Here is a 16,035-nt window from a genome sequence, read left to right as displayed (position 1 = left end):
AGCTACCCGGACGTCATCAGATATATACCTCATCCTTCAGTCACAATACCGTCCATCAACGCGTCAATTTGAACTCGACTTGCCAAGGTGCTCCTCAATGTCGATCTTCAGATGGCCTCTCGAATCGCACGACACAAATGCGCATCCAGACCCGAGCTGCGTAGAAAGGTTCGTGCAGAACTCCCACGCCTGCTTCCGGGCATCGTCTTTTCGGGGCATACATTCCAAGCTCTGGAAGCTGGTGGCATGTTGTTGATGCGTGGAGTTGTCTCTCTCGACCTCCACAAGACTCGCCGTGACACCTTCATGGGCCCTGTACGGATTCGTCCGCTCCTCGTCCTCAGAGTATGGGCGAAGTATCAGCCGGCCGCTATCGCTGAGCGGGCCAAGTTGTTCGTAAAACGCACGCATACAGTCTTTGGCGGTCTTCAACTTTTGATTATCAGCTGCCTGTTTGCTCCTCTTTTGCTTATCGCTCTGTCTGTGTCTGTTCTCGCCCCGTGCAAAGTACCCATGACGAGGTTTTGATCGAGCAGGAAGCCACAAGATGTGGGGTGATCGTCCCGAAGTTGGGTAGCCTTTGCGCGCGGATTCAGATGTACAGCTCGCAGGAGAAAAGTCGCGTTCAGGATCAGTGCCCATGGTGATTCTGAAAGATGCTGGCGAGTCCTCTGTGTCTGAAGGTTGAGATGCTTGCTGGAGAGGAGTAGGAGATCTTGACGCCGAAGCGCACCTGTGTATCTCGAGATCAGGAAGCCTCACACAGTGCGGTATCTCAGTGGTCATCACGGCCTCCCGCAGGACATCTTCACTGCATATTTCGCCTGACTGCTTTGCCACTTGCGTGTACAGCTCGAGATTGCTTTGAGAGGCACTTGCGTTTGGGGACTGGGGCGCGGAGAGGGGTATTGCGGGCCACAGTGTCGGCGAGAGAAAGGGGAGTGCGGGTCTAGAAGTGCTGAGTGGCGTCAAGGTTCGAGTAGGGGTATCACTGTCTTGGCTGTCGTGCTGCTGAAGAACGTGACATGAACCGATGCCGGGGACCGGGGAGGATGAAAGAATGTACCCGGGGAATAGCTGGGCAGACGTGGGACCAACAAAGAATGCGTAATCGTCGAGAGGAGCATAGCCATCAATGGTATCCTGGTTTGGGTGAGCTGTACCCCAGTAGGGCCCTTCGGGGTACGGCTCTGCGCCATCAGTCCAACTTGGCGTCGTTGCTGCGCCATTGAGTGAATCGTACGGTGCAGGAGATGCGTCAAGCCACCACGAGGCGTGTCCAAATCCCGCATCAGCGAGGGGCATCGTAGCCTGAGAGTCGTCTACGATATCACGTGCTGTGCCGATGTCTAGGTCATGGCTGGTGGCGTTGGTGAAAGCATCGGCGAAGTACTGGATGATCTCTTCCCCGTTGCGATTCTGCGTATCAGTTGGTGACAAGGTGTCAATTGGACCCATTGGGAAGTCGACAGGGGGGTTCACTTGCAAGCGATGAATGATGCAGAACGGCCGAGCTGCCTGTATATATATATCTGCCCATGCTATCCCCCAGCAGGCTCCGTCCGCTCCTCACCTCGTGCGATAGCTGTGTCACTTTAACAAAGGATATTGAATCTCAGTCCCCCGTTCGGACATCGGCGAGCACCTCCTTTGCCTAGCCATTCCGTGATATACTGCTGACACGCTCATATCTTTCAAGACTGTGCTGTGGGAAACAGATGGGCCAGGAGACTGAAAGACTCGAGGCTCAGCTAGACCGAGCGAGTCGGTGCAGAGACTTTGGGAAAGACAAGTGTGGCTTGAGTAGCTGTTATTCGCGATGCCGAGTTAAAGCTTGCTAAAGGCATAACGCGACAGTGCAGCCATCCATAAGTTTTGCAAGCCGATCAAGTCGGTCATGGCACATGCAATGATCGATCATACACCTCTATGTTGCGCACGCACACCGTCTCCGGAAGCGTCACCCTCAGCCCAGCTAAGCTAGAACTAGTGTACATGTTGTGTAAGATGCCCCAGATGGCCCCCAAATCGCCAAGCTGCCCGCCAGTATAACTTCCACAAGCAGAACCCCCCGGATGCCCAATTTCAGACCACCTTTCGAAATCCTGGCAATTTGATCTCTGACACTCATGTCACAGTGCTCGCTGTCCCGGTATCGGCCATACTTTGATCGGCCATGCGTTGAACGATGTTGGAGAAGGTATCTCGGGTCTATCAATATCAGCTCAGATTGTCTGGCATCCGTCCGGATTGAGAGAGGAAGACCTGGCAGCACGCAGGCATTCGACTCACCCATTGCTGATTGACAGTGGAGCAACGTGTGCTTGGAATCTGACGAATGGAGTCCATATCAGAAAGGAGTGATGCCTTGGACCCGACCGAGATGTGAGACATATCGACGGTAGATCCCATGATGGTGTGGTGAAATGAGCGCAACTGTTCAGGTGAATGAGGTAGATGAGGTAGAAGTACAAAAGCAAGAACGACAGGGGGCAAGAGGCGCGGATCGGTGTGTTGAGACGTCCACAGGAGTCATTCGCCACCCCGCTGAAAGGAGGCTCGTCCAGTGGCGTGCTCGACTCGAAAAGACCTCCTTTGTGCTAGACAACCATGCTGTGCAGCCTGGCTACACGTCATTGTTGAGGACAGCGGGTAGGGCAAAGGACATGATTACGAAAGTGATGCATATGATGAGTAGTAGATTCTCAGACTAACGAGAGACTAGCGAGAAGGACACTGAGCGAGTCACCATCAGACGCTAGTCGTGGTGGATTTGTTGCCGAGGAAGCTGCTGAACCAGCCTCCCGTCGAAGCTGAGGTGGAGCCCGAATTGGTACCGGCGGGAACAGCGGTGGTAGGCTGGACCGACGCAAGAGTGGGCGTGGGGGATGTAGTGACCTACAACATTAGCGCGAGTATGTCCTTGATGCATAAAGTGGCAGCGGAACCCACAGCAAGGGGGCTGGCACTGCTAGCAGTAGAGCTCCGAGCTGAGCGTTGGGTTGTCTTGCAGGCGCCGCACATGGTGAAATCTGGACTGTGGATGAGTGCGAGGTAGCTGGAAACGTGTATAGAGGAGTGGTCGTGAGAATGATGGAGAGCGTCGTTAGGTCATATAGGCCGCCGGGCTCTTATATCTATATGCGAAGTGATCTGCCGGCGAGTACCCTCACGGCTTGATCCAAAGGATCACAGATTTCGTCCGCGAATGAGCCCTGAGCCCGAGCGGACACCATGGAGCAGGGGATCGTTGAGTCCTCAGTGTCTTCGCTGCGCCATATCACCAATTGGGATGATAAACACAGCGGCAACGAATCTGAGGGGGACCGCGCAGGGTGGTTCCACAGCAGGACCTAGGTCCCCCGGTAGCATTTCTGCGGAGCGTCCCACACCCTCGCGCCGTATCATCCCTGCAGATACAAGTTATGTGTCTTATCACTCTCTTCATATAGGAACAGCATGCCCGGACTGACACGACCCCGGACCTGCTCGCACCACCGCACGCACCATGGGTGGCGACATGTGGCGATGAGAAACGCTGGCGCCACTTTCGCGACCGGCGGCGATCGCCGAAATGACCCTCCACCATCGACCCCACTCAACGCGCGCTATTGTCTGTTGCTGTTCGACCATCACCCTCCTACCTATGCATACATAGTCCCTACATTCATCAGCCGCTCTTACGCTCTAGCGGTCGCCTATACCTCCGCCCTCCCTTTTTCCGGGCGCGAAACGAAGCCAAATCCACGCGTCTGGACAAGTTTCGGGCAGTAGCTTGTTGTCGTCATGTCTGGGTACATATCTTGCCTCAACCACCGTACACCCCGCAGCTGACACCTCAGGAATGGCGAGATCAAGTACCTAGGGGTGACTCCGCCGATATCTACCGAGCCGCCCAAGCCGGCGGATCATCTCGCCAGCGAGGGTACGTCGTCCAGGAATGGAGTAGGATTTAGCTGATCGGACCAGCGTTGATGAGGGATCTGATAGCCCTGGCGCAATTCGAGTCGGACTCGGAGCGGAAAGTCCGAGAGAGACTACTGAGCAACATCGCTCAGCTGGTCAGCAAGTTTGTGCACGATGTATCGATAAAGTCGGGGATGTCGGAGAAGGTTGCGTCGGAAGCGGGAGGGCGGATATATACCTCTGGGTCTTATCGGTAAGTTAGAGTTGTCGGACATAAGGACATAGCTGACCCACTAGACTAGGCGTACATGGTCCTGCTTCTGATATTGATACCATCTGCGTCTGTCCACGCCATATCTTCAGGGAACACTTCTTTGGCGAGTTCCGCCAGATGCTGCGCGACTGGCCAGCTGTTACGGAGATATCAGCGGTCGAATCAGCGTTCGTACCCGTCATGAAGACGGTCATCTCGGGAGTGGAGGTGGATCTGCTATTTGCGAGGGTAAATCTGGCGGAAGCGGGGGACAAGCTGGATATCGAAAAGGACGAGATTTTGCGGGGAGTCGACGATGCAAGTCAGAGGAGTTTGAACGGTAAGCTACTAGAGTCGCACAGAGTCATGAGCTGACTCCCAGGTCCTCGAGTTACAGATATGATCCTCAACCTAGTTCCGGACGTAGCGATCTACCGGACCGCCCTTCGAGCTATTCGATTATGGGCCAAGCGGAGAGGAATCTACTCGAACGTCTTGGGTTTCCCCGGTGGTGTGGCGTGGTCGTTATTGGCAGCGAGGATATGTCAGCTGTACCCGACTGCCGCTCCTGCGGTGATTGTGGGGAAGTTCTTCCCGATCTACTATCAATGGTGAGCTGGCAGAATCCCGATGCCGTTATGGTTCGCAAGCTGATATATAGGCGCTGGCCGGACCCGGTCATGCTCAAGAAGATTGACCAGGGACCTCAGAACATGCAACATCCAGTGTGGAACCCTCGGGTGAGCTTAGCTCTGCCAGAATAGTCATAAGCAGGAAGCTGACTCTCAGCTCGACCGCAGAGACCAAGCGCATCGGATGCCAGTCATCACGCCCGCGTACCCATCCATGTGCTCAACACATAACATTACCGCCTCGACCATGTCTGTGGTCCGAGATGAGATGCTGCGAGGTGAGTTGTCAAGGCTGCTCGAAACGTCACGGGGCCACAAGCTGATAAAATAGCGATGCAGATCACAGACAAGATCTTGGCCAATCCGGGTAGCTCATGGATGGAACTCTTCGACAAGGTCGATTTCTTCGGACTATACAAGACCTATGTACAGGTCATCGCTTCGGCGTCATCACAGGAGAAGATCAAGGACTGGTGCGTTATAGTCTTCAGTTAAGCAATTCTGCGTGTAGGATACAACTGATCTGATAGGGGAGGGACGGTCGAATCACGTATACGAACCCTCGTCCAAGACCTTGAGAATACCGATATCATCGTCACCGCCCACCCTCTCATCTACGGTATCCCCAACACCTTCTACTGCCTGACCGAGGAGGAACAAGCAGCTGCGAGTCAGGGCGAACTCTCTGAAGCTGCCATGCGGCGGAAAGAGAGCGATATGGAGGGGAAGGAATACAAAAAGGTGTGGACGAAGAGCTTCTTTGTGGGCTTGGAGATTGAGAAGAAGCCGAGTAGGTCTGCGGGGTGCACATGACATAGAGATGAACTGATCAAGCAGAAGATGCGTCTCAGTCCAGAATTCTTAATCTCTTTTACCCCAGTAAGAGATTCTGCGCGGCGTGCCAGGGATGGGACAAGTATGATGAGATGGAGATGAGCGTAATTCTGCGACCGGCGAAGCGGTACGTCTAAATCAGCGGGCGTGAGGATTGAGCTGATTCCCAGATCGGAATTGCCGTTCTATTGCTTCCCTGATGGGCAGGCGAAGGGGAAGAAAAAGACTAAGCGGGGCACGCCAAGTGTAAGTTGAAAAAGTCGGGTCGAACACCACGAACACAACTGACCTCGTAGGGTTTTGCCGATGCTGGGGTGGACGACTCGATGGATGGGCAAGGACCAAGTAAACGGCCAAAGTGAGCCTGGATGTCACGTCACGACGCTCGTGCACCTAGCTGACGTCCAGATCCGCACTCGGCTCAGACGACGCCCGCCTCGCAGACGGCACTGTCCTCTCTTCCCACTCCGCCCCAATCGAACAAACACCCAACGGTGTCCCCCTCCTCCCCCTCCGCACCCCTCAACCCCAAATGGCTTCTGGCTCCTCGTACCCCCTCTCTGCACATGTGCCGACCGCAAATGACGCCGACCCCGTACCGACCAACGGTAATTCCGTCATGCCCGATATGGCACCCCCGCCTGCTATACAGGGAATGAAACCGCTGTCCTCAGAATCGATGGCGGGGTTCGCGAGTGCCGCGAAGGGGGTGACAACGGAGAAGGAGCTGGAAGGGGCGGGGGGAAGTAATGCCGCGGGGTTGATGGTTTTGAACGGGTCGGGATGAGACAGGGGGAATTGGCAAAACGTGGTCGACAGAGGAAAAGGGTGGAGAGGGTTTCTTGTCCGTGATCCGGGGCTGGTCCGGTGTGCGGGGCCGCTTGAGGGCCGGGGCTGAGAAGGCCTCGCGTGGAGTCCGACCTACGGCAGGATAGTAGTAAGCAGTGGCCACGTGAGTATCCTACGTTCCCTGTTCGGCGAGCCAGGCCGGGGCGAGGTAGATTCCAGCAGCAAGCCAAAAAGTACCTGAAACCAACAACATGCATTGCATAACAGCTGCGTCTCGCGCCGTGATAGGCTCGGGCCGAACAATGCTCCTGATAGGAGGATATACAAGAGCAAGCCGAGGCTCCTCGGCCGGACCTTGTCCTCCCGGAGCTCAATCGGAAAAATCTACTCGACCAAACTCAACTCCACATTCCTCGTTTGCGACTTCATTCGACTCGACGTTGACATCCACTTTCACTTGTCCATATAAGACCCCCCATCCCGCCTGTGACCCTCAAGCGCAATCCAGGCAATATGACGGCCACTCCACCCACTCTCGCTGCCCTCTCGGCGAAAAACCTATACCTCCAACCTCTTCCCCCATCGCACACCCCTTTACCGGGAAAAGAGAATTTCGGGCGATACATGCTGTCTATCCCGTGGAACAACGTCACAGGGTGGGGTCAGGCGACCATTGAGCCAAGGAGGGATATCACTGTAGACCCATTGAGCGGGGTCATGCAGTATGCGGGGACGTGCTTTGAGGGGATGAAGGTGAGTTTTAGGCTTCATTTGGGTTGAAGAGAGAGTGTTTGTTGGGGATACCGTGATCTGCCGAGTTGCATAGGGTGGCCTGTAGGATCGAGCTATCAGGATCGGGGGAGCATATCAGCTGGAAAGATGTAGCTGAGCTGAGCTGAGCTGAGCTGACCTGTGCAGTGCTATAAGACCGAAGAGGGCGATCTGAGGCTCTTCCGTCCTAGCAAGAACTTTGATCGGCTCAAGCGAAGCGCAGCTCGTCTGGGTTTGCCTGTGAGCTACTTTCATGAGACACTACACCAAGACTTGAGCTTACCCTGCAGTGTGAATGGGACAATGATGAGCTGGTATCTCTGCTCGCAAAGCTGGTATCTCTTGGTCAGTCTCCCGTCCAACCTTGGCCCCTACCATCAACCCCTCGAAGATCACATCTAGCCTCCACTCTCTTCTGCCCCAGCTGACGTCTAGAATCCGACCTGGTCCCGCAGTATGACGGCGGTAATCTCTACATCCGACCCACAATGATCGAGACCGGTGAAGCCTACGGTATCAAGGCATCGCCGTATGCCTCATCCGCGCTGCTGTACATCGTGACCGCGGTGAACCTGGGCAAGGCACTGTATGCCAGCGCAGAGGAGGAAGGGAAGGGCATCAAGCTGGATGCGTGCAAGGAGTATATCAGGGCTTGGCCGGGAGGAACCGGGAGCTACAAGCTCGGTGCCAACTACGGTGAGTTTGGCTGCTGCTCAACGGGTAATGCTTTACCTTGCTGATTCCCAGGAACCGTCATGATCGCCAAGAAGCCTGACTTTGCCATGTCCCTCTGGGTTCACACTGAGGGCGGCGAAGACTACATCTCGGAAGCGGGCGCTATGAACGTGTTTATCATCAAGCAAGCTGAAGATGGAGGTGAGCTAGTTGCGTGCCTGCGATGTGGATTTTCAGCTGATAGTCTAGCCCTCGAGTTTATCACCATGTCCCTGTCAAACGGGATCGTCCTTCCCGGTATCACCCGTGACTCGATCATTGAGCTTCTGCGCAAGCACGGCGCGAACGAGAAGGACTTCCCGCTTGACGGGATGCTGAGGAACATCAGGGTAGTGGAGAGGGACATCAGCATGTCGGAGATCACGTCGAGTCTGGCCGATGGGTCTCTCAAGGGGTGAGCTCCCTGTTCAAGTCGCATATAAGAGGCTAAGGTTGACATTACAGGATGTTCGGATGCGGTACCGGTGTCGTGGTCGTGTCGATCGGTCAGATCCAGTACGACAACCAGATGTACACGATCCCACACAACCCCCTCGTCCTCCTCCTCCGCGATACTATCACCGGGATGCAACGCGGTAAGATCGAGCACGAGTGGAGCTACAAGGTGCCCGAGTGGAAGGGGGTCAGGGCAGAGGCGGCGGCGGAAAGCAAGGGGAACGACGAGAAGGCGGAGGATCTGGCCGCTTGATTAGGCTTCGAGGCAAGGGAAGGAGGGAGTGGCGGTAGTGCGAAGGGCGGGGCGAGATTTGGAGATGGGAAAGGTATGCGATGCATACTCGGTTCATCAGCCTCACCTATACTGATCAGTCTGACCGATTCTCCGCCACACAACCACATCACCGCGGCGATATCCCTCGTCGATTGTTCTAGCACTTCTAGCACGTGCTTCAACATCCCTTGATGCCCCCCGAGGTGAAAGGATCCTGCTCTGACGTGCTCGAGTTGTCAGGGTCTGGATGGGGATAAATGCACGCCACGCTCATCCCCTCGCCACCCGCTTTTTGCCTTTCTACATATCCTTTCGCCACCCACTCACTACTTCACTACTTCACTACTTCCTCATCACTCGCACCCACTCACAGCCAACATGTCTGTCGAAGTCGCCCACCAGCCACTGGGTGTGCACTCACTCGTCAGCCCCAGCCAGGCACCTGCCCCCAACCAGCCCATTCTTCCCTCCGACGCCCAGAAGGCTCTCAACACATTGCTTTCGCAGGCAGGGACGATTCAGCCGGCCACCGCACGCAGTACCGGCCAGACAGACGGAAATGAAGCCGCGAAGGAGGCATTTCGGCGCATGCTGGCCTTGAAAGCTGCCGCTGGTGAGCGGCAGAAGCCACAGGCTGAGGCGGGGCCTGCCGAAGGCGCCAAAGACGGCGCCAGTGTCGCTTCCTCGGTCGTCGAGACCGCCAGCTCGGTCGACACCACCCTGCCTTCTTCAAGCACATACGCTGATGCCCCTGACGATACTCAGAATTCCGAATCCGCCACGGCGAGCCAAGACACGCCGACCAAGCCAGTTGAGACCGAGGTGCCGGTGCCTCAGAATTTCGTCGACTACATTCCCTCTCACGTCACGCCCGAGGGTGCCCTGCACCAAAAGCATGACCGGCAGGCGCTGATCCCGAGGTTCCAGCCAGGCGCTGCCGATGAGACACGTTCAACGCAGGGCCCCGGTAGCCAGAGACCCGACATGCAAGAACGGGGACCCCCTCAGGTGGCTTTCCGGTCTGCCGATCCCATGTCAACCCAGAACGCCGACTATACGAACGCTTCTACGGTGGCTGCCCCGACCACTCAGTCGCCCTCTGAGAACTCGCTCAAGAGACCTCGTAGCCAGCTGGGGAAGCACTGGAAGAGACTCTCTGACGGTACACGGGCGAAGATCTCAGCGGCGCGGAAGGCCGCCAAGGGGAGCCAGAGGGACACGGCTGGCCAATCCTCGCGCAAGGACACTGTTGCAAGCGGCGAGTCACTCATGACCATCAGCAAGCTGCACGAGATGCTGGCTGATCGAGACACCGCTTACAGCAGGATGGCGAAGACGTTCGAGGCGAGACTCAACACATTTGAGGAGGAGATGACTACAAAGGTCATGGGCTTGCAGCAGACGATCGATGATCAGAAGAAGCGGCTGGTCGAGCTGGAGGGGGAGAAAGCGGCGCTCCAGAAGGAGGTTGAGGATGTCAGGTCGGTGGCTGATACCGCGGCCGGCAAGGATACGGCTGATACCACCGATACGCGGCAGACAGAGTCGGTCTCTCCTACCGCGAGGGTACCCGCCCATCAAGGTCCTTCCATGCCGACTGACCGGCAATTGCTAAGCGGCATGACGCGCCCTGACCTGTCCTTGTACGGACACCCGCACTTCCGAGGGACCCTTGCACCACATGCTCGTCCAATGCTCTCTACCCTTGCGCCATACTCCCCTTCGACGATGCTTCCTCAAGGACCACGCTTCGGGGGCCCCATGCTCTCAAGGCGATACTCGATGCCTTCTTTCCCGTCGCAGTACCGCCCCGCACCCATCCAGCCGTTCGGTTATGGCAGTCCTCCAGCCTTCCCGACGATGCAGTCCATTACTCGACAGCCCCATCAGCCGATTCCTGGTGTCATGATCGAGGGTCACTTTCATCCTTCTGTGATGAGCCTGGAGCCTTCTCTCAGAAGGCGCTCCGTGGGGGACATGTCATACCGGGGATACCATGAGCCGACTTTCACGGACAGTCAGTTCATCGAGTCACTGACTGCCCCGGTGACACGAGAGCTGTCTGGTCTCAGGGAGGATGAGCTCCACAGGACCGTCATCGCGGAGGTGAATGACCTTGGCATGACCGTCAATGGGAGGGTCAGCAGATTTGACTTTGGGCAGGGCGTCGGAAGTGGCACTTTGAGCACCACAAAGATCAGTCGCGCTCCGTCGCCCCGCTCAACGGTCAGCGGGTGGCCCGGGCTGACGGAATCTCAGCTCGTCATGTGATGGATGTCTTGTATGAGGCACACACGAAGGGTTGAAGGGAAGGAATCAGATAGACACGGATGAGACGGTAGGCTGTTTATACGATGTCGATTCAGTTACACAATTTTGGATTAAGCCTGGGCTGTCAGTATGCTGTCTGTCCAGTCTATGTCTGCGCGCTGCGGTCTTGTTGCCAGTGCCAAAGCCACTGCCGACAACATGGTGTAAGCAGATCTCAGACCGGCCGGGTGCCTGGTTCCTGGCGGGTGGCAAAAGCGCCTCATTCCGATTGCCTCTTGCGCACACTTTCTTGTGCACTTGCTGGTCACTTGATACGGGAACACATGCAGCCATGCTGCTATAGCTTGTACATAGCAGTCGTCCGTGGCCACGATCACAAGGCCCAGGCCATTCGAACCCGATTCGCGGGCGGACGACCCGTTGGACCTAGCTGGACCCCTCGATTCAGCAAGAGTTATCCCCCGAATTCTCACCGACTATATATACATCAGCAGCAACCCCAGCTTCAGCTAAGCATAGTACATTGCATCCGGTGATGGAGTATGGGGCCAAGCTGCGATCCCTGCCTTCTTCCCTGTCGCCATTCCGTTATAGCGGCCGCAAGACTGCCGCAAGCTGTGCTGCGACCGGCTGCGAACCACGTCTGCAACGTAAGGCTTTCGTCAAACCCCAGACCGGCGGACCCGGCTCGCTGTCTTCTTCCCTGCTTTCCTCTGCCTTCCTGCCTTCTTTAGCGGCTGCGAGCGACGAGGCGGTGGGTAGACAAGCTTGAAAGACGTACCTCCAGTCAGGTAGATCTCTGTGCCGATAAGAGCGGGAAGATGAAGCGGCATACCAAGCCTTTTGCTAAGGGCGTTAAAGTTCTTCCTCTCTCGGCATCCACCAATTTGGCAGTCACCAGTTGCGAGGTCGATCGTTACCGCTGTTGCCTGCATCGTGCCATCCATTCTGTATCAAAACCTCTGTGTATAGTAGTTTCGACAGGTGGGAAGCAGACATATCAGCGTGTTATCTATAACCTGTACAAACCGTCAGCTCGAAAGGCGGAACGAAGTTCTGTTGTCCCCTTATCGCCCAACGTTGGGTGGCAAACGTGCTCGGATTTGTTTGGGGTCGGTCCGCTATGATAGCTATTGTGAGTCGCTATCAGGTCGTGAGGTCAACGCGCTTGGGAATGTGAGACGATCCTATCCCATAGCGAGGCCCATCCTCGTCGATGGCAGCCCTTCTGCTCACCTCGGCGAACTCTGCAACCGCTTTCGGCCGCCTTACATCCGAGACCTCTGCTGACCCCCGTGCAGGTCTAGCCTAGGTCTCACATTTGTCTCGGCTGATCTACATTATCTGTGCGATCTTCGGATATCTGGACGTCCATATCTATGGGAAGCTGCAGGAAAGGAGGTAAGGTAGCACCTTGAGGGTATCAGCGCACAAGACAGGCACGGTTGAGTACAGCGGACCCGTGAGTGATATCTCCCTAGCTTGCTTTTGCCTCTCTGGAGAGCCCGAGTGAGGGCATACGCTGACGTGCTTCTTCTCTCATGCACCGCCTTCCCACAATGCTCCTTTGTAATCTATCGGCCCACCAAATCGGCCACCATGCTTTCCCCGTCCTTTCATCTCCGCCTCGTCGTTTCCCTTTCGCTATCTGGCGGCAACATGGCAGTCTACACAATGGACATGCTGCTCTCGCTGCCAATCGTGGCGCCGTCGGCCTTGGCGCCTCAGACGCTGGAGACGATTCCTGGCTCAGCGGCCGCCACGCCTCCGGCGCGGTCTCTCCAACCCACCCCGGTGCAAGAAACGTGCGAAGCCGGGCCGTCCCGATTGACGCCCATGCTCTCTCGGCGCGCATCCCTCGTCTTGACTCAGCCGCAGTCCTATTTCTCCCTCCCTCCTCGCACGTCATACTCGCCCTCCCCATCACCCGCGACCACACCATGGGAACGGGATCGCCCTCGTCCGCCCATGCTCGACATACCCCTCGGCACGCCCGAAGACCCCATCTTCTCCAACTACCCCAGTACCGTGCCAAGCCGGAGCTCATCTATCAAGGGCAAAGGTCGCGCCGTACCCCTCGGTTCAGCATTTCAGTTCCAGCTGGCAGAGCCAATCGGAGCTCGGCGGCGGCACAAGCGGACGGAAGAAGAGCAGGAGGTGGTCGACGAGTCGTCCGAGTCGAGCCAAGCGGACAGGTCGTCCTGGTGGAAGCGGAAAACAAAGGGTCGACGACGCGCAGCGACGGTCAGCCATAGCCCGCCGGACCCGGCCTCGCCAACATCGCCACCAGTACCCCCTCGGAACCCGCTCCGCGCTATCGCACGTTCGGCGTCGTACAATCGCAGAAGAGCGTCGGTCGGGTCGGCACCGTACGGGCTGGATCTGCAGGGGCTGGCGGATGTCCCGTCCTGGCCCACGATGGCGCAGGAGGAGGCAAGAAGAAGTATGCCCGAGCCAGAGGAACCCTTTGCGTATCCCCAGCCGGTCCGGACTCCAAGCTCGACCATGAGCCGTTCGCCTACTTCGCCAAACATCACCCCTAGGCGGTCATCTCTCATCAGCGGGACCACCCTCCAGGCTTATAGCCAGAGTACGCTGGGTCTCGGTGGATCACTCCACATGTCGCCCAAATCCCCTCTTTTAGGGCTGTCTGGTATGGCAAAAGGCCCATCTACTCCTGGATCTCCCGTTCATGGGGACGACGCAATCCCTCACCATATCCCTCCTCGGCGCTCCTCGCTCAGCTTTGGCCCTGACGTCGTCATCGACCTCAAAGCCATGTCGCCCATATCCATCGCGAGTCTGCCGTCTCCGCGAGGTGAGGGCGGGACCTCTGTCCTCTCGGCTTCGTTTTCAACGGAAGAGTCTGGCTCGGCCCAATTCTTCTCGCCCAGCTCGTCGGACCCGCACCCGCTCTCATCCGCAACCACCTCGCTGTCTCGGAGCGCCAAAAGCGGAAAAGACAATACGGACGGGGAGGACGCGGCGAGGGATGCTGCGCTCAACGCGCTCAAGCTGCAACGGAGCCTGGAGTGGGAGGCGAAGCAGACGCGTCACCGCCGGAAGCTCGAGAAGCGGCGCATGATCCTGCTGGAGCTGGTTGAGACGGAGGTGACGTATGTGGAGGATCTGAAGGCTTTGGTAGAGGTGTATCTGCCTCAGCTACACGCTTTGCCATCGGTACCGGAACGGACGGCTTTGGCGGTGGGGCGGAACGCAGCGGAGCTCTTGACTATCCATTCAGCGCTGAGTGTGCGGATGGTCGAGGTGTTGAAGGAAGAGGGAGTGGGATATGAGATGCTGCCTGAGGAGGATCTGGCTGGGAAGGTGGAGAGGGTTTCTAGGCGGCTCGCTGCCGCTCTGGACGACTGCGTGAGTACCGATCATGACCGGAGCTGATGTAGTCTTCCTCCTTTGCGGCATACAAGGACTTTTGCGCTGGCTCAGTCATCGCTTCCACGCTCGTCCGCAACATCTCCCTCCGGACCGACTACAATGCCTTTGAGCGGCGGTGCCAGTACATCTCGTCCCATCGGCCTAGCCTTCGTCTCCAAGACCTACTGGACGACTCGCTCTCCACTCCCAGCTCGACCAATAAGAGCCGCCTTCACTTCCGGGACTACCTCATCATGCCTATCCAGCGGGTGTGTCGGTACCCCCTCCTCCTGGCCGCTCTGCTCGGTGCGGCGGACACGCCCACGCCCTTATCCGAGCGAGGCTCATTCCTTGATCCGGCGGCGGATGGCGAGTTTGACGTTGGGGTGGATATCGAGCGCGCCCTGGGCGCCATGCGGGGCGTTGCGGAAGAGGCGGATGATGCGCGCCGACAGAAAGAGTCGGAGATCAAGACGGCGACTGTACTGGCTCGACTGGAAGCGCATCAGGTCATCACGCCTACGTTCGTTCACTCGCTCGGACCCTGTCGACTCATCGGGAGTCTGGACGTCCTACACCATCATCCCACACTGGCTCCACTCTTACCGCCCGTCAAGGTCAAATACCTCGCGGCGTTCCTGTATCGGGGGTATCTGGTCCTGGCCAAGGTCAAGAAGGGAAAGGTGTACGAGGCGAAGCACTTTTTGCCCCTCGAGGTGTTTGAGATGATTGATATCGCCGAGGGTAAGTCGCGTGTCAACGTCGAGGGGGATAGAGCTGATATTCAGGCTATCTACCCCACTCTATCCGCTTATCACTCCGAGAGCACAGCTTTGATCTCGCTGCGTCGTGCGAGGCGGAGAAGGAGGTCTGGGCGGCTGCGCTCGTTTCTGCACGAGAAGAGAGCGTAGTCCCGCCTTTCGAGCTACCCGCTAGCGTATCCCCATTCGCAGCTCGGACTCGGCGGATGTCCAATGTCGGTCCTTCACTCGACATGTCCCCCATCGGCGGCGAGACGCCCAATAAGCGGCATACCCTCAATATCCTCCCCAGCCTAACGCCATCGGACTCGGGCGAGATGTTGGATACGCCCGACTCGCTCGCCGGCTTTGGCTTTGGAAGTCCTTCCAAAAAGTCCATTCCCTTTGCCAGTCAACCAACAATTCTCCTCCGCCGCGCCGCACCTAATCAGCGGCTCACGGTCGACCGCGGACTCCTGGATGTTTTTTCGGAGAGCTGCGCGCAGGCTCGAAGCAAGGCGCAAATGCAGCACGCCCTCTTCCTCCCGGATCCCAATCAGGACATGCGGGACAAGCTCGCCATGGGCGATTCGACCATGCTCAGGCGACGTCGATCCTTCCTCGACCCGTCTCGGCAGCATCGGCGCGCAACCTCCAGCGTCGACATAGCCTTCTCGGGCGAGGTCAAGGGGAGCGTCATCCCCATCCGGCCGTCCAAATCGTACGCTGGTACGTCCCGCACAACACCGGGCCGTCCAAGAGGCGCAAGCCTCACTGACTCTGCTAAAGCAGAGGAGTCGGCGACCGAGATGGAATTGGATGGGGCGGACGATACCGCCACGTCGGACTTTGGGACTCTGCGCGGCGGGTACAGGACGAGAGGGAGCAACACCCGCGCCACTTCTTCCCCGGTCATCACGCCTCTCAAGTCTACGCTGGGGTCTTTCCGGCCCGGACTGGAACCTATCAACAGCGCCGCCCATGTCCCTATGGTCGGTCCAGCCGAGTACACCGCCTCGC

At 57.3% G+C, this 16,035-nt stretch overlaps 5 protein-coding genes across 5 annotated transcripts; 4 read left to right on the top strand and 1 right to left on the bottom strand.

Annotated features, from left to right (window-relative positions):
* Positions 1–63: 63 nt before the first annotated feature.
* MKK02DRAFT_29162 (uncharacterized protein) lies at positions 64–1,458 on the bottom strand (the record flags this gene model as incomplete). The annotated part of the gene is made up of 1 exon (XM_053087731.1): positions 64–1,458. One exon carries the CDS (start codon positions 1,456–1,458, stop codon positions 64–66), a length of 1,395 nt encoding a protein of 464 aa, XP_052943081.1.
* Positions 1,459–3,234: 1,776 nt separating this feature from the next.
* On the top strand, positions 3,235–6,412 carry MKK02DRAFT_39282 (putative polynucleotide adenylyltransferase; the record flags this gene model as incomplete). The annotated part of the gene is made up of 13 exons (XM_053090518.1): positions 3,235–3,335; positions 3,843–3,925; positions 3,970–4,159; positions 4,204–4,499; positions 4,542–4,770; positions 4,821–4,899; positions 4,949–5,069; positions 5,123–5,264; positions 5,322–5,581; positions 5,629–5,752; positions 5,796–5,871; positions 5,922–5,983; positions 6,034–6,412. The coding sequence occupies 13 exons, from the start codon at positions 3,235–3,237 to the stop codon at positions 6,410–6,412; spliced, it is 2,142 nt and encodes a 713-aa protein (XP_052943080.1).
* A 515-nt stretch (positions 6,413–6,927) lies between these two features.
* Positions 6,928–8,608, top strand: MKK02DRAFT_18438 (branched-chain-amino-acid transaminase; the record flags this gene model as incomplete). Its single annotated transcript, XM_053085947.1, has 7 exons — positions 6,928–7,167; positions 7,333–7,425; positions 7,476–7,530; positions 7,621–7,881; positions 7,933–8,061; positions 8,110–8,314; positions 8,365–8,608. The coding sequence occupies 7 exons, from the start codon at positions 6,928–6,930 to the stop codon at positions 8,606–8,608; spliced, it is 1,227 nt and encodes a 408-aa protein (XP_052943079.1).
* Positions 8,609–9,007: 399 nt separating this feature from the next.
* MKK02DRAFT_39280 (uncharacterized protein) lies at positions 9,008–10,900 on the top strand (the record flags this gene model as incomplete). The annotated part of the gene is made up of 1 exon (XM_053090517.1): positions 9,008–10,900. The coding sequence occupies one exon, from the start codon at positions 9,008–9,010 to the stop codon at positions 10,898–10,900; it is 1,893 nt and encodes a 630-aa protein (XP_052943078.1).
* A 1,680-nt stretch (positions 10,901–12,580) lies between these two features.
* On the top strand, positions 12,581–15,950 carry MKK02DRAFT_18559 (uncharacterized protein; the record flags this gene model as incomplete). The annotated part of the gene is made up of 3 exons (XM_053085969.1): positions 12,581–14,272; positions 14,305–15,019; positions 15,064–15,950. Coding segments are annotated over 3 exons (3,294 nt in total), but the record flags the coding sequence as incomplete, so codon positions are not given.
* Between the last annotated feature and the right edge of the window lie 85 nt (positions 15,951–16,035).

The sequence above is a fragment of the Dioszegia hungarica genome (assembly GCF_025882075.1).
Source record: "Dioszegia hungarica strain PDD-24b-2 chromosome Unknown MKK02contig_19, whole genome shotgun sequence".
Lineage (NCBI taxonomy): Eukaryota > Fungi > Basidiomycota > Tremellomycetes > Tremellales > Bulleribasidiaceae > Dioszegia > Dioszegia hungarica.
Note: the sequence above shows the minus strand (reverse complement) of the source record. Positions and strands in the feature narration are given on the sequence as shown.